The sequence below is a fragment of the Colias eurytheme genome, chromosome 26, assembly GCF_061535395.1.
Source record: "Colias eurytheme isolate Ceu_HAF_F1 chromosome 26, ilColEury1 Martin Lab GWU primary, whole genome shotgun sequence".
Classification (NCBI taxonomy): domain Eukaryota; kingdom Metazoa; phylum Arthropoda; class Insecta; order Lepidoptera; family Pieridae; genus Colias; species Colias eurytheme.
The window spans coordinates 9733613-9756675 of record NC_143005.1 but is presented as its reverse complement, the minus strand read 5'-3'; the positions used below and the strand labels follow the sequence as shown (position 1 = coordinate 9756675).

General features: G+C 38.4%; 3 protein-coding genes across 3 annotated transcripts; 2 read left to right on the top strand and 1 right to left on the bottom strand.

Moving 5' to 3' along the window:
- Positions 1-261: 261 nt before the first annotated feature.
- Positions 262-3320, bottom strand: Noa36 (zinc finger protein 330 homolog Noa36). Its single transcript, XM_090116779.1, has 7 exons — positions 3050-3320; positions 2824-2974; positions 2613-2724; positions 2416-2535; positions 1148-1309; positions 673-756; positions 262-473 (listed from the first exon to the last, which is right to left on the bottom strand). Exons 1-7 carry the CDS (start codon positions 3187-3189, stop codon positions 319-321), a joined length of 924 nt encoding a protein of 307 aa, XP_089972905.1. The 5' UTR covers positions 3190-3320; the 3' UTR covers positions 262-318.
- A 1924-nt stretch (positions 3321-5244) lies between these two features.
- Positions 5245-18305, top strand: LOC149897367 (lysoplasmalogenase TMEM86B). The gene is made up of 4 exons (XM_090116841.1): positions 5245-5476; positions 17265-17819; positions 17992-18112; positions 18197-18305. Exons 1-3 carry the CDS (start codon positions 5456-5458, stop codon positions 18109-18111), a joined length of 696 nt encoding a protein of 231 aa, XP_089972967.1. The 5' UTR covers positions 5245-5455; the 3' UTR covers position 18112; positions 18197-18305.
- Positions 18306-20253: 1948 nt separating this feature from the next.
- On the top strand, positions 20254-22284 carry LOC149897366 (uncharacterized). The gene is made up of 4 exons (XM_090116661.1): positions 20254-20498; positions 20602-20859; positions 20971-21376; positions 21989-22284. Exons 1-4 carry the CDS (start codon positions 20484-20486, stop codon positions 22153-22155), a joined length of 846 nt encoding a protein of 281 aa, XP_089972787.1. The 5' UTR covers positions 20254-20483; the 3' UTR covers positions 22156-22284.
- The last annotated feature ends 779 nt before the right edge of the window (positions 22285-23063 follow it).

The window sequence follows — 23063 nt, the reverse complement described above, 5'->3', positions numbered from 1 at the left end:
ATTAATTACAATTTGATTACAATATAGCTATGAAAATTGCTGTCATAATATCTATCACACGATGTATGATTTTTATTTTTTGATGTAGGATTAAGTACACTGTTTGTAAATAATAAGAGTATATTAAGTATGTTTGTAGTTATAGTATAGTTGGAAATAGATTAAGATATTATTAAAAGATTCTTTATCTTTTCGAAATTAGACATCCAAAAACAAGAAAAATCTCAAATGAATTTAAATCGTAAAAATAATAACATAGGGTTGATATTAAAATACATTTAATATAAACATCATTGCTACAAAGTGTGGAGGATATAATTAAGATTTGCCATCAGCTGTCGAAGCACCACCATCGGATGTCTTAGCGGGTTCCTTTGACTCCTCGTCAGAGCTTTCCTCGCTCTCCTCTTCATCATCGTCATCATCCGACTCGGAGTACGAGTAGTCGCCGCCTTCCTCGTTATCATAATCAGCTGAAATGTTTAAATATTGATAAATTAGAAGACATTTATAAATTAAATATTGCATTGTAAAAAGTATTTCTTCCTTAAGTTTAAAGGTGTGGGTGCTATAATAAGATTAAATAAATAGCTTGGAAAAAAAATTTAAGCTAAATATCATCAATGTTGTACAAGATATTTAATTTTTTTCCATTTCTAAAAAAATGCACACCTGTCTGGCCATAGGAGGAGTAGTCGCCATAGTCGTCATCTTCAGGTGCTGCCGTGCCCTGCCGCCCGTAGCGATGCGAGCGCGCTGCAAGTACAATCATAAATTTACCATAACCAACTCTTTCCATTTTTTTTTTCAATTGTAAAAAACTACACTTTTTTTAATTTGTAATTTTAGTAAAGTAAAAGTAGTAAAACCTAGGCTATATGACAGAATCACTACGTAGTATAAAACAAAGTCGCTTTCTCTGTCCCTATGTATGCTTAAATCTTTTAAACTATGAAACGGATTTTGATGCTGTTTTTGTTAAAAGATCAAGGGGATGGTTTTAGTATATAATTTATTAGGTTTTAGTCAAAGCGGGCGAAGCCGCGGGCGGAAAGCTAGTATTATATAATATGTAATAATACATTTTAAACGATAGAGCATCAATGAACAGTCTGTATCTACTTAGATAATAGAAGCTGTAACATACTGGACATGGCCAGGTCTGAGGTGACGTGCAGCGAGTAGGCGCAGCGCGGGCAGGGCGGCGCGCCGCGGGTCGGCTTGGCGCCGCGCCGCCGCACGTGCTCCTCGCAGAAGCACGTCTTGCAGCGCAGGCACGAGTACTGCCCCAGGCGATTGCAAGACTGACCTGCAACATACAGAAACATGATCATGTTTATGGTTTTTCTTTTTATTTAAGTGAAATACATTTAAACCAACTTAATACAACTTTTTGGTAGTGTCCGACCGAAACTGGTTTCTAGGCCGAAACCGAAACCGAAACCGAATGTTCGGCCGTGGCTTCAGTTTCGGCCGAAACCGAAACCGAAACCGAAACTCACGTGGTCAAGTATGAAATTTCTAAAAATACTGAACTTTGTTGCATTTTACCTATTATTTTGCCTTAATTAGGGCATGAAATGAAAACACAGTATATTAAATTTGTTGTTATCATTTATTTAAAAAAATAATATTTTTAAAATATTAATAATAACAATTTTAATTTTTATTATTTTTTCAAATTAAGTTCTCAGTAAAATCAGTCATCTAAATCAACTCAGTAATTGTTACTGTTACTTTAAATACTAAGTTTTGGAATTTTGAGATCTTTCTCTTTATTAAAGAGTCTTTAATACTTTGGATTGGTATTTGTACTTAGAGAATAATAAGTCTCTTTTAGGTACCTCTGATATAAAAATAATAATTATTAACTATTACACCCAGTTCCACTGTGCAGTTCCAATCTCAACATAGATAATCAAAAATTGTTTCCACCAGCGTAGGTCAACCAACGCTTTGACAGCGTCCGTCAAAGCGTAGGCGAGCGTGAACGTGTGTGAGCTAAGTTCATTGAACTTGCAAAATAAGTTTCGGTTTCGGCAAAAGTTTCGGCCGATTTTGGCCGAAACCGAAACTGCGGCCGAAACTTGATTTTTGGCCGAAACTCGGCCGAAACCGAAACCGAAACCGAAAGTTCGGTCGGACACTACTTTTTGGTCTATATAGTTCATTAAAAGAGGAGTAAACTAAAGAAATTAAATTAAAATAACACTAACGACTAGATTATAGGAAAAAAAAAGCCGAGAGAACGAATAAAATCAGTAAAAAATTTTAATGAACGGCGAACGTCACGCTGCCATAGACCCCCTGTCCCCCCTTGTCACATCTTGTCACACTCGCGAACACCCCTCTCCCCCCCTTGTATGCGAACGTATTTTATGAACGGCCCCTTATGTCTTTCTCTTTCCAACTTACATTTATATGTTTCAGATTCCAACACTTGACAGGAGGCTTGGTGCTCAAATTGATCATCTTCACAGAGGAAACCCTGGCAGAAGCAGCAGCGGAACACTCGGCCACCATGCTCCCACACACCTTAGACAATTTTAACATTTTAATAAAAAAAATTACAAAATACATTGTGTAAAGAATGAGTTCTTATAAATGTATACCTCTTTCACACTCAATGCAGACAGCATCAGCTAGAGGGCAAGTGCATGCGTGGGATTGTAAGCACTTCCTTCCGTGGCACACCCATGCCTCGCAAAAGTCACAGATTGCACCCTGTAATCAAAAATTTGTATTGCGAGTTGTTTCAAAACATCTAATCGCAACAAGACGAAAACACCGAGATTTCTAAATATTAAAACAAATGCTACTGACCACCATCCCCATGCCAGTGGTGTAGACGCCCGGGTGGCGCACCACGCAGTCACCGGACTTCAACATACATTTCACCTTCCCGCATTGTGCGCACACAGGCAAGCGCTGCAGGGCTGAACAGAAATAACAGAAAGCCCGACTTTTCTGTTTCCTATAAAACAATTAACATGTAAAATCAGGCAAACAGCACATGATCAACGTAACTATTGAATGATAAAACATTTACTTTTGGCACTTATCGCATTCCATGGGAAGATTGCAAGGATGTTGAGCTAAGTCAATTTGCCCTCTTGCATTACGAATTTCCTTTTGCCGTAGCTTTTGCTTTTCAGCTTTTTTACGCTGTCCCGTCTTTTTCTTTGGCATGTTTACCCTTTAATTGATAGCTGTAATTACTGAATTAGTTTCACCGTTTTTCAGACTCAAATCTACTAGAGTAGACCACCACCAAAAAATTTTACTTTCACGTTGCAAATTGCAAACGGCAAACCACTGCTTGCAATTTACAAAAGACAAAAGTCAAAACTTTGAAGTTTGAAATTCTACGTCAATATAACATTGTCAATGTCATTGACAATGACTCATTGTCAATCTATGTCATGAAAACACTCGGAGTGAAAACATGAATAAAAAAAAAGGAATCACATTCCAGTCATTGTGAAAACACGTGGAAAACACCATGAAAACAAAAAAAATGGGTGAAACAGTTTAAAAAATAATTATTAATAATTAGGTACCTAGTTATTGGTTCTTCATAGGTCCTTCACATATATTTATAAGCATATATATACGTACTTTATTTTTAATAAGATACAGTGCGACACAAAAGAGATGAAAATAAATGAGGGCGCCACCGTCGCTCATATAGCAACACTGATACTGCGACGCAAGCGATCTTGATACTATAGAATAAAAATCCAAAAATCTATATATATAATCTAAAATAAATACCGCGATTTAAACCGTTATAATTGTTTCATTGTAGCAATAGTGTAAATTTAAGACAAAAATACATTAGTATTTTAATTGACCTACCTAGGTCAAATTTTACTTAAATGTATTTGGAATTAGTTATTTTATAAAAATCGGTCAAGTGCTTAGACTGCAGAGGCGCACATAGAATCAAACATACAAACAAACAAGCATACATGCAGCTCAAACACATTACCCTCTTTCTGGGTCCGTCGGGTAGGAAAAAACAAGGCGATTTGAAAACCACATATTTTTATTTTTTTTGTAGATAAATTTTGTACATTAATATAAGTAATTCATCAAAATCTAAATATTCTACTCCTTCAAAGGACTGATCATCACTCTGTTTCGAAGTACTGGCAAGAGGGTACGGGGCATCTTCAGTATCTGTAAATATGATACAGTAAATATGATTATTTTTCTTATGGTTTGATTGATTAATAGATAGATAGCTGTATGAAAACAGTTATCACTATACTATGTAGTAAAATCTAAACTAGGTACTTTATTTGAGGCTGGTTGGATTGGATATAACTTCTTGACTCAAATTGTGCTGGTCGCACTATAAAAAACTAGTTTTTGTTTACATACAAATAACCTCAAATTAAATTGCGAAAACGTAATAATCGCCATACATACATACATTAAACACTCGTCACTAATGGAATATTCTATTTTACGTAGTACTGAGCAAAAATAAATGGAATCTCACCGGTATATTCTGCTGTACGTTTGTAAACGTTTTCCAAATCAGTCAATAAATTTCCAGCTTGAAATTCGGACAAACACCGAATAAAAACTTTATACACCACATCACGGACACCGCTACGTTTAACCTTTTTCACGATGTCTCCTTTTTTATTTAAATTTCTTGTTCTAAATAACAATTTTATCTCAATAATTCTCCACTTCACGAAAAAAACAACAAATTTTTATTCAACTTGACAGCTACATTGCCAATTCAGGGTTGCCAGGTAATGAAAAACGAATTAGTTCCAAAATAATTAATTTCATCTCTTTTATGTCGTACTATAAATGCCCTAATCATTTTATTACTACTTTCAAGTCTATTTTATCCTTATTTTATCCCGAATTTTTTTTTTTATCTAGCAACTGAATTTGCAATTCAGCTTCAAAATAATAAAAAAAAAACATATATGTACCTACCTATAGGGCGCTTTATGGGGAAATTTAATTGGATAAGTATATTTTATTGCTACGAAAATGGTTATAGTCATGGACAAATAGAATCTAGTTATTGTATAGTTGCGTTTCCGAACATCTTAGTATTATGCTACAAAATTTAAAAGCTCTAAGCATGCCCTAAACTAGTCTAGATAGCAAAGATATTTGTTTTTGTAGGTTTATCATTGCGCATTTAGCTTCAAGGATCAAAATATTTTTATCGCTTCGTGGGGGAGGGCATAGTGATTATATCCTCTTTGGGGGAGGGCTCGTTGGGCTCGTTGATACGCTTCCATAATCGGAATCATTACAATATTCAAACTTCAATTATTATTGTTCATTGAATATAGGTAGTTGTTCTGAAATACTAACTTTGTATTATACGTTGATTCTTTGTTCGTATGCATGCAGTTTCATTTAGTATCATAAAATTAATATTGTGATTTTTAAATTATTGTTCGAAAAACACACTGCCATGGTATCGCCAACAAATTGGGTAAGTACAAAGTTTAAAAATATTCTATACATAAATAAAAATAAATAAACATTGAATTATAAATTTTGAAAATTTTATTCATGATAAGTATTTTTCGGTATTTATTTAATAAATAATTCCAAGCTATATTTTACTTCTTTTTAGTTAGTTACCTATCCATCGCATTAAATTATATAATTTCGCAGCAGAACGAATAATAATTTATTTGTGCACAGTAACTAGTTAGTTATTATTGCGTATTTTGAAATTTGAAGACGAGACGCCGAGTTCCCATTGCTCAGGAAAACGATTTGGTGACGTAGATAGTTTCTTAAAAAATCAATTCTTTATGTAGGTATAATAAAGGTATATTATGTTAGAGATAAATGTCTAAATATTACTACCGCTTATTAAAATAGTCCATATTTTCAATACATATTATAAAGAAAGAGATCGAGTTTAAAGGACAATGTACATTGCACTTCTTTATAAATACCTTTGGGTGGTTTCAACTTTCAACTACTTCATCTTATATATAAAATTCTCGTGTCACAATGTTAGTCTGCATACTCCTCCGAAACGGGTGGACCGATTCTCATGAAATTTTCTGTGCATATCGGGTAAGTCTGAGAATCGGCCAACATCTATTTTTCATATGTACCACGGGCGAAGCCGGGGCGGACCGCTAGTATTCGTATAATTTTTATAATATTTACGTAGGGATATTATGTAGGTCATCGTAAACGAAAACAAAATAAAACCGGCGCTGTGCGAGTCGGACTCGAAGACCGAGAGTTCCGTATTTGAAAACTGTTTTTTTAAATGTTGTGGGTAACTGTTAATTTATTATTTTCACAATTTCCCTTTATTTGTGCCATAAGAAGTTGCTTCGTACCAAATTTCGATATTCTGTGTTCACGGGAAGTACCTTGTAGGTTTTGATTCCCTTGTGAATGTCGAAATTTGCGAAAAAATTCAGCATAAACAGGCAAACAGCTGTATTTTTTGATTGCGATTTTTTCAAAACTTCAAGGGAGGGTAGTTAGTATTCAACATAAATTTCAGCTTGATACCTCCACACGTTCCTGAAAAAGGGTCTTCACAGACAGACAGACAACGAAGTCGGGTTATAAGGGTTCGGTTTATTCCTTTTGATATTCGGAACCCTAAAAGACGTAGTATATTATTATTAGTCTGTGCTAAAAGGCAATAAAGGTTCGCATTAATGTGCAAGAGCAACGGACCTTGACAACTATTTTTATTCATAAAATTTATTTTTTTGTCTTAAAAATAAAATAACTCTTGCGAAATTTATATTTTATATTTTATGAATTTTATATTTTATGTTGATAATTTAACACTCAGGGGTTTCGGTGAAAGAATTATTGTTAAATAGGTCCAGTGATTCAGTTAACATTATAAGTATAGGTAGTAGTGTAGAATTATATGTATTACATGTGTTTACACACATCCAATACAACATTCGTGTCAAGTAATTGGGTAAAAATTAAAAGAAAATGTTATCCCGTCGGGCGCAGGGCCCGCTGCTCGTATCACGTAAGCATTGGCCTTCGCAGACGCTGTGCACCGCACACGGCCCGTCACGTGCCTGCAGAACAGAATTGTCACAGATCAATACTGCGATGCGTCCGCTACACAGTTCACTACCTACAAACCATCCTATATCTATATTTAAAGTACGCTTCATCACTTTATAGCGTGTACATATACGTGAAACCGGTATAAATGGAAATTAAAATATGAACCTTGAATTTTTTATCACCTATGAAGCCTTTTTATTTACCTACCCAATTTCCCAAATAAGCAGGTTTGCATGTCGTTTTGTTTATGAAGGGTCGCACTACCTTACTATATTTATATAATAGTAGCTATCTGCCCGCGGCTTCGCCCCTGTAGTCAAAGGAAAACCCGCTTAGTTCCCGTTCCCGTTGGATTTCTGGGATGAAACCTGTCCTTTATTCTTTAGGTATTATGAAAATTGTGCTTGTTTTTCTGTCTTTCACGTCAAAACTGAGCGAGATTTTCAGTACAATCCTCCTTTCTGGTGACAATTGGAATCCTAGAGAGTGATATCTCGATACTTTTTATGTCGCGGTCACACACTCGACGAGTGATATGGGAAGTAACGAGGAAAGTAGGCAGAGACCATAGTGTTGTAGGTGCTGTGCTGACGCAGGATTTTCGGCCGCGTCGCACAGTCACATAGCGTCGCCCTCAGTTGTCCCTTAACTCTCGCCACCGACCCACGTATTGTAGTTAATAAATTAAAATAGTATATTTGGCCGCTATCTTTAATTTCATCTCCCTAGACACAGCTACACTAAAGTGTGGCCACGTTACTCGCCATGCCACTCGTCGTGCTCATCGTCCTGCTCACTGCTCCCTATTTTGTCGGATTTTGCGCGCGAGTCAAAGGACCGGCAATACGAGTGTGAGTGCCTGGCCACATACAGCGCGACGAGCAGAGCAATGAGCAGCGCGAGGAGCATAGTGGGGCCGCGCCATAAAAGTGGTGAAAGTTGAAACATCTCATTTTCCTTGGCCTTTGACCATGCGAGCGAAGCTGCGGGCGGAAAGCGTTTAGTGTTAAATATTATAGCACCGATCGTGCTTGTGATAATGTGATTGAGCTCTACAGTAAACCACGAAAAAAAATATGATAAAGTATACGTTAATGCATGTTGGAAATCATGAATCATTAATTATCTGCAAGTCGCATACAATATGACCGTTGACCATATCGAACTATGATGAGATTCATTAACAATTTATCTCGCTTATCAATGATTATACGCAGTAAAAGTGTCTTATCTATATGCTTAGTCGCAAAATGCTTTATACGCAATAAACCTCACAAATGTGTTCTTTGTTGTACTATTGACGACGCAATTGTTTACCTACGTATTCTATTTTACCTTCACCATTTATCAAATGCATGTATGATATCGGTCAGCTGAGGGCATCCACTCGAAGGATAATAATTACTTATTTGTTAACGCCCGTAGCACACCTCCGCTGCGATACCATGACCGCGGAACCGCTAGATGAATTCCGCTGTGATCAAGTGTAGGTAGTTTGATTAGTGGAACCGGCATCGGCGAAACCTCATGTGAGTCAGTCAATGTGGTCATGAAGCAACGATCGAAGCGAAATGACGTCGTTATCGGAGTCAGAGGAAGAAGAAATATTATTGTGGACTTTAACTTTGAAAAGACATAAAACTCGTAGAATTTGGGTGCATGAGATTAATAAAAAAAGACAGAAATTAGGAGAAAACCTACTATGTAAAGAACTCGAGTCCTATGAAGATCGTTTCTATACATATACATATTATGTATTTTTAGAATGACCCCTCAGAGTTTTGATGATTTACATACTTACTCTTTTACAATAACAATGTAGTTCCGCGTTTTATTTTTGTCGGTTTTGACAAACACGCGCGAAAACAATGCGGCACCGCAAACAAATAGCGGCGTGAGCGCGGTAATGTGGCTGACGTTAGGGCCCGTAGCACACCTCCGCTGCAGAACTGTAACAGCGGAACCGCAGTAGTTTCGCTCTGTCTTGTCCCGTGTACGAGAAGCGGAACAGTAGCGAAACTGCCTGTTCTAACACATACATCTAACTATTTTTTATCTCTTTCTTCGCGCGGTTTCGCCGATCTCTTCTAAAGCCAGCCACACTACCGCGCTCACGCCGCTATTTGTTTGCGGTGCCGCAATGTTTTCGCGCGTGTTTGTCAAAACCGGCAAAAATAAAACGCGGAACTACATTGTTTTTGTAAAAGAGTATGTAAATCATCAAAACTCTGAGGGGTCATTCTAAAAATACATATGTATATGTATAGAAACGATCTTCATGGGACTCGAGTTCATTACATAGTAGGTTTTCTCCTGATTTCTTTCTTTTTTTATTAATCTCATGCACCCAAATTCTACGAGTTTTATGTCTTTTCAAAGTTAAAGTCCACAATAATATTTCTTCTTCCTCTGACTCCGATAACGACGACATTTCGCTTTGATCGTTGCTTCCGGACTGACTCGCATGAGGTTTCGCCGATGCCGGTTCCGCTACTCACGCCCGTAGCACACCTCCGCTGCGAAACCATGACCGCGGAACCGCTAGATGAATTCCGCTGTGATCAAGTGTAGTTTGAGTAGCGGAACCGGCATCGGCGAAACCTCATGCGAGTCAGTCCGGAAGCAACGATCAAAGCGAAATGTCGTCGTTATCGGAGTCAGAGGAAGAAGAAATATTATTGTGGACTTTAACTTTGAAAAGACATAAAATTCGTAGAATTTGAGTGCATGAGATTAATAAAAAAAGAAAGAAATTAGGAGAAAACCTACTATGTAAAGAACTCGAGTCCCATGAAGATCGTTTCTATACATATACATATGTATTTTTAGAATGACCCCTCAGAGTTTTGATGATTTACATACTCTTTTAAAAAAATAATGTAGTTCCGCGTTTTATTTTTGTCGGTTTTGACAAACACAGGCGAATACAATGCGGCACCGCAAACAAATAGCGGCGTGAGCGCGGTAGTGTGGCTGGCGTTAGAAGAGATCGGCGAAACCGCGCGAAGAAAGAGATAAAAAATAGTTAGATGTTTGTGTTAGAACAGGCAGTTTCGCTACTGTTCCGCTTCTCGTACACGGGACAAGACAGAGCGAAATTATTGCGGTTCCGCTGTTGCAGTTCTGCAGCGGAGGTGTGCTACGGGCGTCAAACTACACTTGATCACAGCGGAATTCATCTAGCGGTTCCGCGGTCATGGTTTCGCAGCGGAGGTGTGCTACGGGCGTAGAAGAGATCTGCGAAACCGCGCGAAGAAAGTGATAAAAAATAGTTAGATGTATGTGTTAGAACAGGCAGTTTCGCTACTGTTCCGCTTCTCGTACACGGGACAAGACAGAGCGAAACTACTGCGGTTCCGCTGTTACAGCTCTGCAGCGGAGGTGTGCTACGGGCGTAAGTGATTTACTTGAGGATTTGAAATATATAGATAATTGTGCATTTGCCATCCCAGCAATGACGTGTACAAAAGTTATACAAAGGTTCCGTTTAGGGCGCTTGTGCACTACAAGGAATTTTACTGTCCGGCATTCCGATTTTTTACGGTTCGGTGTGGCATGAAAAAACCGATGAATTGCTTGTGCACCTGTCCGTCTTTACTCGGATCAGTGCGGTACAGTTCAAGGAAGTATGGCGGTATCATAAATGATTGTTTTTGCATTTTACAAGAAACGAGTAAAAATATAGAAGGTGAAATATTATATTACTTCGTTATAATAAAAAGTAAAGTTCCGTAAGAGATTTAAAATGCGTGTTTCACTTATTTATTTTAATCGGTGACGAGGAGCTAAATCTATTCCCACTTGAACTTTAACTTACCACCGCTTACTTAGATAATAATTATAGGTCAATGCTTGGTCAATGTATATAAAATAACAATACCGACTTCTCAAATCTCATTGCCAGCTAAAAGAAAGTAAAACAAGAGCTTGCTTTCAATTGGCATATGCAGTAAAAACAGTAAAATCCAAGCAAGTGGGCATTCGAAAACAATTATACCTACAGCGACTCGTAGACACAAAAAACCATCCGGAATAGGGAAAAGTAAAATGTCGGACAGTAAAATTACGTATAGTGCACAAGCTAGTATATAGATTAATGGCGTGCCATACCGGACCGTAAAAAATCGGAATGCCGGACCGTAAAATTCCTTGTAGTGGACAAACGCCCTTAGGGCGCTTGTGCACTACAAGGAATTTTACTGTCCGGCATTCCGATTTTTTACGGTCCGGTGTGGCATGAAAAAACCGATGAATTGCTTGTGCACCTGTCCGTCTTTACTCGGATCAGTGCGGTACAGTTCAAGGAAGTTTGGCGGTATAATGCTATCATAAATGATTGTTTTTGCATTTTACAAGAAACGATTAAAAATATAGAAGGTGAAATATTATATTACTTCGTTATAATAAAAAGTAAAGTTCCGTAAGAGATTTAAAATGCGTGTTTCACTTATTTATTTTAATCGGTGACGAGGAGCTAAAGCTATTCCCATTTGAACTTTAACTTACCAACACTTACTTAGATAATAATTATAGGTCAATGCTTGGTCAATGTATATAAAATAACAATACCGACTTCTCAAATCTCATTGCCAACTAAAAGAAAGTAAAACAAGAGCTTGCTTTCAATTGGCATATGCAGTAAAAACAGTAAAATCCAAGCAAGTGGGCATTCGAAAACAATTATACCTACAGCGACTCGTAGACAAAAAAACCATCCGGAATAGGGAAAAGTAAAATGTCGGACAGTAAAATTACGTATAGTGCACAAGCTAGTATATAGATTAATGGCGTGCCATACCGGACCGTAAAAAATCGGAATGCCGGACCGTAAAATTCCTTGTAGTGGACAAACGCCCTTAGGGCGCTTGTGCACTACAAGGAATTTTACTGTCCGGCATTCCGATTTTTTACGGTCCGGTGTGGCATGAAAAAACCGATGAATTGCTTGTGCACCTGTCCGTCTTTACTCGGATCAGTGCGGTACAGTTCAAGGAAGTTTGGCGGTATAATGCTATCATAAATGATTGTTTTTGCATTTTACAAGAAACGATTAAAAATATAGAAGGTGAAATATTATATTACTTCGTTATAATAAAAAGTAAAGTTCCGTAAGAGATTTAAAATGCGTGTTTCACTTATTTATTTTAATCGGTGACGAGGAGCTAAAGCTATTCCCATTTGAACTTTAACTTACCAACACTTACTTAGATAATAATTATAGGTCAATGCTTGGTCAATGTATATAAAATAACAATACCGACTTCTCAAATCTCATTGCCAACTAAAAGAAAGTAAAACAAGAGCTTGCTTTCAATTGGCATATGCAGTAAAAACAGTAAAATCCAAGCAAGTGGGCATTCGAAAACAATTATACCTACAGCGACTCGTAGACAAAAAAACCATCCGGAATAGGGAAAAGTAAAATGTCGGACAGTAAAATTACGTATAGTGCACAAGCTAGTATATAGATTAATGGCGTGCCATAACGGACCGTAAAAAATCGGAATGCCGGACCGTAAAATTCCTTGTGGTGGACAAACGCCCTTAGGGTTCCGAACGTTCAAAAGGAAAAAACGGAACTCTTTGACTTCGACTTCAAGATCGACTTGTTCTCCGTCTGTCTGTCTGTCAAGAACCTTTTTTTACACGAACGCGTGGAGGTATCATGCTGTTTATATTCAATACGCAAGTCTATGGTCCCTTGAAGATGAGGAAAAATTAATCTTATAAAAAGATACAGCATAAACTGCATATTTTCGCGAATTTCGACATTCGCAAGAGAATTATTTTTTGGGGAACAACACTACTCGCGTCCGTAGGCAACGACTCTAGATACCCTACACGTGTTCCCTGGGTAGTGCCAAATGAGTAGTCAACTGGTGGGAGACCCTGTCGTGGCTTGTAACCACCCACTGGATAGAGACGTGCCGCCAAGCGGTTTCGTGTTCCGGCACGAGTTCCAGTGCTGCCAATTCGGGAGTTTGGGTCTGATCAGTTGTGTTAGTGTTTATTGGTTACATGAAGTATCTTTAGTGGTGCGCCGGGTGCCTGTTTTCGGAGGGTAGCGGGATCCGTAGCACGGTTGTCCGCTGGCCGACCGCTAGTTGTAGGGGGCCCAAGTAGTAGGAAAGCCACCTACGAAAGGCTGCCCCGCCGCTTGCGCAAAATCCCGGAATTGCCCCATCGTGCCGGTTGGCGACCGGATGGGAGGACCCGATGGCGATTGCCGGGGGGGTACGGGCGTCCCCGCAGTCTCCGACATCAGGCCCCCACCAGTGCTCTATTATTGTTTGCTTCGAATTAACCAGTTCACTTCACCTCGATCAACTGCCACTCGCCTGCCTATTCACAAAAAAAAAAAAAAAAAAAAAAAAAAACAGAAATGAAAAGTACAAAGAAAAGAAATAAGTTTATACAGCGGTCGCACTTCCTCCCCTTTAAAGTGCATCACTCGAATATTCGTGGTCTGCACTCAAATATCGATCCAGTCCACCACCACCTCGAGACTGAGAAACCGCATTTGCTTTTTCTATCTGAGACACAAATAAAAACACCATCCAGCACAGCATACCTCAACTATCCCGGCTTTGTACTTGAACACAAATTTAAGCCAAAGGCCGGAGTGTGCGCGTATATTAGAGACAATATCTGTTATCAGCGTCTTCGAAACTTTGAAAATCCAGATTTTTCAGTACTCTGGCTCCTTGTTGACTTCGGTGCAGACCAAATAGTTTACGGAAATATTTATCGCTCCCATACAGGTGATTGGGGTACAACACAATTGTTCCAGTACCTAAGCGAAGCTGCTGATTCCATCCAGCAAATATACCCGTCTTCACAGCTTGTTCTCTTAGGAGATTTTAACGCCTGCCATAAAGATTGGTTATTTCCCTATCTTAAAACTGACCACGCTGGTAAGGAATCATACAGTCTTGCAGTGTCGCTGAATCTCACACAACTTGTGAAACAGGCTACTAGGGTTCCCGACGTTGAAGGTCACACAGCCAACTGTCTTGATCTGTTTCTTACTTCTGACCCAGATAGATATTCTACTACCATTTCGTCACCCTTAGGTTCTTCAGACCATTGTGTAATTAAAACCGTAGCAGCATACTTTCCGCCGGATAGTAATCCTCAAACAACTAGGCGCATCTGGCGATATAAATGGGCTGACTGGGACGAAATGCGGCACTTTTTTTCATCTTACCCCTGGCGTCAAATATGTTTTTCTTCTGACGATCCGACAGCTTGCGCTACCGCCGTCGCAGACGTTATCAGACAGGCAATGGAATATTTTATTCCTTTTTCAGAAACCACTGCTTCATATAAATCCCGTCCTTGGTTTGATGCTGTTTGTAAACGCGCTGAATCCAAAAAACATCTAGCTTACTTGAACTGGGCAAATGCTCGTGCACAAAAGTCTTCTGATGTCCACGCTAAGAAGAAAGATTTTAATAAAGCGACCAAGATGTACAAAAAAGCATTACGAGAAGCTCGCTTTAAGCGTATACGGCATATTGGGTCCAAGCTGGTCTCATATCCATCAGGCAGTAAAGCTTTCTGGACCTTGGCAAAGGCCGTAGAAAACAGCTTTTGTCGAACTTCGCTACCACCTCTACTCAAACCCAACGGATCACTAGCTCACTCTGCTAAAGAGAAGGCGGATTTATTTGCCTCTCTTTTTGCAAAAAACTCTCATTTGGATGCTTCGCAACTGTCACCTCTTTCTTTGCCGCACTGTGGGTATCATATGCCCGAAATTCGCATTAAGCAAAAAGAGGTACTCAAACTTTTGCGTAATCTCGACGTAGATAAAGCTAGTGGTCCGGACGGAATTCCCGCCTTGGTACTGAGAAATTGTGCCCCAGAACTATCCCCGATACTAACTCGTCTCTATCGCCTCTCGTACTCTACTGGAGTCGTACCCGAATCTTGGAAGATCGCAAACGTTCAGCCTATTCCCAAAAAAGGTTCTCGTGCCGATCCTACTAACTACAGGCCTATCTCAATAACTTCTATTCTAGGTAAAGTTATGGAACGCCTACTAAATAAAAATCTCATGTTGTATCTTGAAGGTAACGATCTTCTAAGCGACCACCAGTATGGATTCCGTCGAAACAGATCAACCGGAGACCTCTTGGTACACATGACGCACACGATTGGGCAGGCTATTGATGGACAGGGAGAAGCACTAGCCGTCTCTTTGGACATCTCTAAAGCCTTTGATAGAGTATGGCACGAGAGCCTTTTACGTAAACTTCCATCCTTTGGAATCTGCCCGGACTTATGTACTTGGATTAGTAACTTTTTGAGGAACCGCTCTTTTCAGGTCACAGTTGAAGGATGTTCCTCTGACATCCATCTAGTCAATGCAGGTGTCCCTCAGGGGTCAGTCTTATCTGCAACTCTCTTTTTGCTCCATATTAACGACCTCTTCGGACCAGGTATTTATGGGTATGCAGATGACACTACAATTATAGATAGTTACATATCCGACTCACGACAGAATGAGGTGCAGATTCAACAACAACGTGATGCAATGCTTGATCGTTTAAATATAGGTTTGAACAAAATATCTAATTGGGGCATCGGCAATCGTGTGGAATTTAATGCATCGAAAACGCAAACTTGTTTGTTTACAGCGAAACGAAGTCAATTAAAGTCTACACCAACATTTCACGGAGTATCTTTGGAATTATCCGACAGATTGGATCTTCTTGGTCTTACGCTCTCTCCAAATCTAAACTACAAAACTTTTATCGAATCCAAGGCAAGTGTTGCAGCAAAGAAGCTAAGTATACTTGCCAAGGTAAGGCAGTACTTTACACCGGAACAGCTTCTGAATCTCTATAAAGCACAAGTTCGGTCGTGTGTAGAGTACTGCTGTCACCTATGGGCTGGGGCTGCGAATTACCAACTGTCAGCACTTGATTCAATCGAAAAACGAGCGAAAAGGCTTATTAACAATGACGTATTGGTCAATTCTAAATTGACCTGCCTCGAGCATCGTCGTAAGGTTGCCAGTTTGTCGGTATTTTACAGAATATTCTTTGGTGAATGTGCCGAGGAGTTACATAACTTGATACCGGCATCACCTTTTCACCATCGAACAACCAGACGCGGAGCAGATTTCCATCCTTATGTTGTAGACATCCCTAAAATTCGCACAAAGCGATTCACGTCATCATTTCTCTTGCGAACATCTAAGGACTGGAACTCTCTACCGAATACAGTTTTTCCACCTTCTTACAATCTATCCAAATTTAAAGCAAATGTGAATAGGCACCTTCTAGGTAAACATGTTCCAACTTAGGACGCGTTGTCACTTACCATCAGGTGAAACAGCGGCCAAATGTTTACCTATTCATGAATAAAAAAAAAAAAAAAAAAAAAAAATTATTAAATCCTACAGTGTACTTCCAGTAAACAGAGTCTTGAAATTTGGTAAAAAGCACGTAAAAAGCGTAAAAAGCAACGTCTTATAGCACAGATAATAGAAAAATTACTAAAAGCAAAGCAAGTTATTTTTTTTCATATACATTAATATATCCCAGAATTTTGTAATAAACTGCAATAATTATTTTTAATTGCAAGTTTTATCTGCAAGTTACAAAAATAACTAGAAATTGTTTGCTATCTACCCTAAATTATATTCACGCACGGAGTCACGCAATAATCACGCGTTTTGTTGTTTCGCCAGTGAACGTTTTCTCTGTCCCTATGTACCTGTGTCCCTTTGTATGCTTAAATCTTTAAAACTACGCAACGGATTTTGATGCGGTTTTTTTAATAGATAAAGTGATTCAAGAGGAAGGTTTTAGTATATAATTTATTAGGTTTTAAACAAAGCGGGCGAAGCCGCGGGTGGTAAGCTAGTTAAAAATAAAACTGAAAGAGAAGAAGAGATTGCTTAGGCTAGATCACAGTTGGCCGAGACTCGAGAGGCTAGACGTTGCTCTGGCGTGGAAAAAGATCCAGGTTCAAAGTTTTTGTATTCTTTGAAAATTTCTCATTTCTCATTATTTATTTAGTTTAAAACATTAAATGCTTTATGTGTACATTATGTTTTAAACTAAATAAATAATGATTAGGTAAGATGCCTTATCTTTTCTATTTCTACCACGATTCACGAATGGCCAAAAGAAAATAATTCTATAGCTTTTATGTTATTCAGTTGTGCGATAATATACTGAATATTATAATTTCAGCTAAAGCGGGTGAGCGAGAGCGGGCGGCTCATCCCGTTCTTCAAGTCGGTGTGCATCTACTTCATCGTGGGGTGCGGCGCCGCGCCGTCCGTGTGGCTGGCGGCGTTCAAGTGCGCGCCCGTCGTGTGCCTCGTGCTGTGCGTGGCGCTGCAGGCGCGCGACCGCTCGCCGCGCGCCGCGTACGCGCGCCGCATCGCCGCCGGGCTGGCGCTGTCGGCGGCCGGCGACGCGTGCCTCGTGTGGCCGCAGCACTTCGTGGCCGGCATGGGCGCGTTCGCGGTGGCGCACGTGGCCTACATCAGCGCGTTCGGGCTGCGGCCGCGGCGCTCGCTGGGCGGCGCGGCGCTGTACGGCGCGGCGGCGCTGTTCGTGCGCGCGCTGTCGCCGCCGGCGGCGCTGCGCCGCCTGGTGCCGCTGTACGCGCTGCTGCTGGCCACCATGGCGTGGCGCGGCGCCGCGCGGCCCGGCCAGCAGCGCGCCGGCGCCCTGCTCTTCCTCTTCTCCGACGCCATCCTCGCCTACAGCCTGTTCGGCGGCGAGGTGCCCTACGACCAGGTCGGTGCGACCGCTTTACGCTTCCGCTTTAGCTTTCAGCGATTCCAATGATCGATTGAATGTTACGGCTCGCTTTTTAAAGACTTATGATAATGCTGCCATATTTACTTTTCAATTTATTTTATTGCGTTTTATGAATTATCGGGATGCTTATCTGATCCATTTTGGCCAGATTATGGTGATGTCGACCTATTACTTGGCCCAAATGTGCATCGCAGTGAGCGCCCTGCGGCCGGCGCCGCCGCGTGGCGAGGCAGCTCTAGCCGAGCCGAATGTCATCGCAGCCAATTAATCCATCAGTCCCCGGAATCACAGACACAATAGATAATCTATTGTGTCGCGCCCCGATCGGGGCGCTCGGTGGTCAATGGGTTAATGAGCCACCGCATTTCTTGTATGAGCGCCGCCAATGATGTCTTCCCACCGGACCGGCTCGCTAATGTTTACTTTGTCTCATCTAGGTATGCGACACGCACGTGTATTATTTTATACTAGATTTCCGCCCGCGGCTTCGCCCGCGTTTTCAAAGGAAAACCCGCATAGTTCCCGTTCCCGTGGGATTTCCGGGATAAAACCTATCCTATGTGTTAATCCAAGTTACCCTCTATATGTGTGCTAAATTTCATTGTAATCGGTTCAGTAGTTTTTACGTGAAAGAGTAACAAACATCCATACATCCATACATCCATACATCTATACATCCTTACAAACTTTCGCCTTTATAATAGTATTAAGATGTTACTTAGACGTTAGAACAATGTGGCAAAACTTCTTATTACTATTACTTATTGTAACTATTCTATTTACACTAGTAGTGCCAAAGGAACATTTATGTTAGAACTATTAACTTCTCCGTTGGTTAAATCTCATTTTATTAAGTCCATAATCCATTCATATATACGTAGTCTTCGAAATCGTGTCTTACTTGAGACAATATTGTATTTATCTCAATACGATTCCATACGAGAACAGAGAACTACACAAAACTACATCGAGATGCTGATGTTCAGCCGTTTTATACCATGTTAATTGTTGGTTTAATCTATGTATATATTAACTATGTATTAATAAGTTTATTGTTTAAGTAATCGAACAGTGATTGTTTTCTTCCTGTGCGAAGTGCATGAATACCATATGAATACCTAGTGAGATCGGATACAATTTTTCTGTGATACTGCATCGGCTTATTCGAGAGAACTGTCCGAGTTCAAAGAACAAATTAACTATTGGTGACCAGCTACTGTCGTTACTCGACATCGTATTCTTGGCATACTAGTTCTTTTCTAAAAGTGAAAACTGGTAAACATAATCATTATGTGTGGCCACGAAATACGAGTAATTGTACTATTCTCCAAAGTAGAAAGGGAAGTAGAATGGAAGTAGGTATCACTTACATATTTATGCATTTGTTATTTTCTAATCAAGTATGAATTAGAAGTTTGTTCAGCTTCTAGTAGTATCTCATTATCTGTGTGCAATGTACTAGTTGCCATAATATAGCCAACTAACACACATTAGTGAATCGATAAGCCCTTGGTTTAGGTAACTACTGTAGTCTTCCTAGTTTTCCTAGTATGTAAGTGAATTTCTTCTGAACACAGTTTTTCACGTAAAGATGAACGCACAGTTAAACTTCAGACCAATTGAAGTGTTCGGTAGTTCTAGTTTATAAGACTGAGTAATATATTATATAATATTATATTCTACTTATATATTTATATGATATTGTCGATATTATTGTATTTTACGAAAATGTTTTTCGTTACATTCCACTGATCTAATTGAAATTTTAAAATGAAAATCTCAAAATATTCTCTCGTATATTCTAAAGGAAAGATTTTATATCTCAGCTATTTATTTTATACGGAATGTTTTAACTGTATTTTATATTAATTTAGAATTATAGGTAAATAATAAGTTTTACAATAATAATAATTCTAATTCCGTTTCTGGGATATAATATAAAATACTTATATTACGTCATCATCAATATAGGTATTCTTTTAACACGTTCACTGCGTAAAAAATAACAATTACTTTCAGCTGGTGCGGTGGCAGTCCAAAAAAGCACCCACTTGACTTTCTTAATGTGCGTGGCAGGCCCTTTACGGCCGAAATTAATAATATATCCGTAATCCAAGATTTAATTCGATCGCAGATATTTGCATATCTATGGATCGATCTCCTATCCGCGTCCCAATAACGAAAAGTGACAAACCATCGTTATGATATCCGGAGATATCAAGATATCCGTAGATATCTTTTCCCTCTTTGACCATTCCGTTTTATGCAAAACCAAAACTTGGATGCATCGTTTATTTCTAACTTAAATTTCAAAAATAAGTATTACACGTATCTATAATAATTATTTGGTACCTACTTTTTACTTTTGATGTATTTATTGGGCTCTTGGAGTTTTATACAGGTTATATTATTACCAATTTGAAATGTGATAAATCCTAAAAGATCTGTATAAAACGGAACGTCACGCCTGCCTGTTTTTGACAGATGACATGCCCGCCAAAACGCCTTCTACTGACGCAGGACGCTCTTTTTTCGTTGTATTGGTTCCGACGATATCTGTTCATAACTTTTATAGTATAAACTTTCTGATCATTTTGTTAAATTATATTCATTGATTTACATAGATTTTGTTAAATAGCAATGGACTCTGAAGTGGTAAGTGACTTTTACGCATCCGTACCATTAATAATTTTGTTTCTTGGTAGTGACGCCAAATATGTTCGAACGCATTTTTTGTAAGAATATCTGTTTATTTTAGGTTCGAGGCAAACCTCTGACGAAGGATGAGACAAAATTATTGCTGGGCTTAATTGAGAGCAGCCCAATAATTTTGTCTAAAACAACAAACGCCGCCAGCAACAAGATGAAAAATGAGGAGTGGGTCAGCCTGACACACAAATTTAATGCCACTGCCTCTTTTTGTCGTCGATCACCCCAGCAGCTGCGTTTAAAGTGGGAAAATTTAAAGAAACTTGCTCGTAAACGCAGCACAAAAATTAGGATGAATCGCATCCAAGTAAGTGTTATAGAAAAATTTTTCATCTTTGTTTGAAATTATAGGTACTTATTACGTATAATGTTAAGTAATTTAGTACATAGTAAGTACATCAGTTTATTATTTTCACAGACTGGCGGTGGCATTCCAGAGTACATTCCCCCGGATGACATTCTGGACAGAGTGGCCGATTTACTGGGGAGTACTGCAAGCGGCTTTGTTGTGCCATTTGGTGGTGACAAAGAGGAAGGAGTTTTTGTTTGTACTGGTGATGGTGGTGGTGGTGGTGATGGTGGTAGTGGTGGTGATGGGGCTGGGCAGGCTAGGGTGCTGCCGGTAGAATCAATACCAGTGTTGGTAGACACGGGTATTGGTACTACCATGCCAGTAACCGTATATGATACAAATAGTACTTCATTTCCATTATCTATAGTTAATGGTACTCTTATATCAGAAAAACCTATAGATAATGCCACTAACCATGAAGCTAGTAAACTACACACACCCAAGAGGCTTACATTGAGTTCGCCTAAAATAGGTAAATATATTACCATTCATTAATAATAATTATGATCATTGTATCCTATAATTACTATAATAGCCTAATATTAGTCTAGTGGTTACTATCTTTGAGTATAGAATCAGTAGATTCATGCCTTCTGGCTGGTATTTATATCAAAAACCAGCTGACACTTGCTGCTTCAATCATTTCCCCCCATTTTACTCCCTGAAGAATAGAATTTTCAGACATGTTTTCTTGATGAATATGTTTAAATAATTCTTGTAGTTATAGATAGTATTATAAATATTTAAATATGTTATATATTATATTTATCAGTTTTCTAGTACCCATATCACAAGCTATCACTTACTTTGGGGCTCGATTGCAATGTGTGTAATGTCCTAATATATTCATTTATTCTAGGTAATAGTAGGTCAAATATTAGCGTAATCCATCCTGTCCAGTGGTTTGAGCTGTGCATTGATAGAAAACAGATTAATTCTCTTAACTAATCACATTTGACAGGTGATGGTTTTACAAAAATGTATTGGGGAGCATCCTTTCTCTTTTGAAAGAACCTTAATCCTAGGCTTAAGATGAAAAGTATTATAATATCTTGTGTAGTAAAAAAATTAATTTGGTTTGCAGGTAAGAAGAAACTCAAAAGTACGGATGGCAGTAGTTCTGCTCGAAATTTAGCAATAGCAGAATATTATACTGCCAAAAAACAATGCTTAGATGCTAAGAAAGAATTTATTTTATTACAGAATGAAAAATTAAAATTAGAAATTGAAAAACTTAGAGGTGGTCAATGAAAACCATCAATGAATTCTGTAATAATATTATTATGATAGCATCTAATCATAGTTTTTTGGTAGCATACAGATGGTGTATGAATTCATTTTTGTTTCTATGTGAATAAAAAATAAAATATTTCAATACTATAGTCTATTCTTTTATTTCAAAATTAAAAATACTACATTTTATATTTATTTTGAAGTAGGTTCTGTAACTACACTTTTTGAAAGATCAATAGGTATGTATAGGCACATACATACCTCATAAAAAAGGAAATAAAAATTTAAAATAACACAGACATGTTAAGATTAACTTAAATATACTTTGCAATTATTAACTACTATACACAGTAATCAAAGTAATCAATAATTGGAACTGAATATAACTTGTGTATCTACTACATAATAATTATTACAAACAATGGACAATAAATAACAATCACAAAATAATGCCTTTATCCTAACTAAACTTATCCTAACACAAAATAATTATTTATAAGATCTGCTCTTGTTTGTACATCTTGGGCTTCCATATTTGTATTATTTTCTTCATTGGTACTATTTGTAGGAATGTCCAAGTCAACCTCAGGAGGAACTTCTTCAATACTGTTACTTCTACAAATATTATGAAGCACTGCAGTGGCAATAACTATTGACTGGGCAATGGGCAATGAAACCCGCAGTGTGAGAGCCACAACAGGAAATCTTCTTTTCCACACTCCGAACGTCCTAGAATGTTTTGGTTTAAACCAAATAATACTAATTATTATTAAGGTTGAAAGTGTGTAACAAACAGATAAACACAAACACTCCTTGGAATTGCTCAGTCAGGCAAAAAACAACATAATATGAATAAATTTAAATAATATATTTACCACCTTATTCATAAATGTTCAAAAGTGCCGGAATAGCGATTAACTGTTTTG

Bases quoted from the DNA above. Each gene is read 5' to 3' on its own strand.
- LOC149897367 (XM_090116841.1), top strand. From the start codon at position 5,456: ATGGTATCGCCAACAAATTGG. The intron at 5,477-17,264 runs GTAAGTACAAAG...TTATAATTTCAG, and splicing joins TGGTATCGCCAACAAATTGG to CTAAAGCGGGTGAGCGAGAG. The intron at 17,820-17,991 runs GTCGGTGCGACC...CATTTTGGCCAG, and splicing joins GCGAGGTGCCCTACGACCAG to ATTATGGTGATGTCGACCTA.
- Noa36 (XM_090116779.1), bottom strand. From the start codon at position 3,189: ATGCCAAAGAAAAAGACGGGACAGCGTAAAAAAGCTGAAAAGCAAAAG. The intron at 757-1,147 runs GTATGTTACAGC...TTGTACTTGCAG, and splicing joins CTCAGACCTGGCCATGTCCA to CGCGCTCGCATCGCTACGGG. The intron at 474-672 runs GTGTGCATTTTT...TAAACATTTCAG, and splicing joins CTCCTCCTATGGCCAGACAG to CTGATTATGATAACGAGGAA.
- LOC149897366 (XM_090116661.1), top strand. The intron at 20,860-20,970 runs GTAAGTGTTATA...TTATTTTCACAG, and splicing joins TTAGGATGAATCGCATCCAA to ACTGGCGGTGGCATTCCAGA. The intron at 21,377-21,988 runs GTAAATATATTA...TTTGGTTTGCAG, and splicing joins ATTGAGTTCGCCTAAAATAG to GTAAGAAGAAACTCAAAAGT.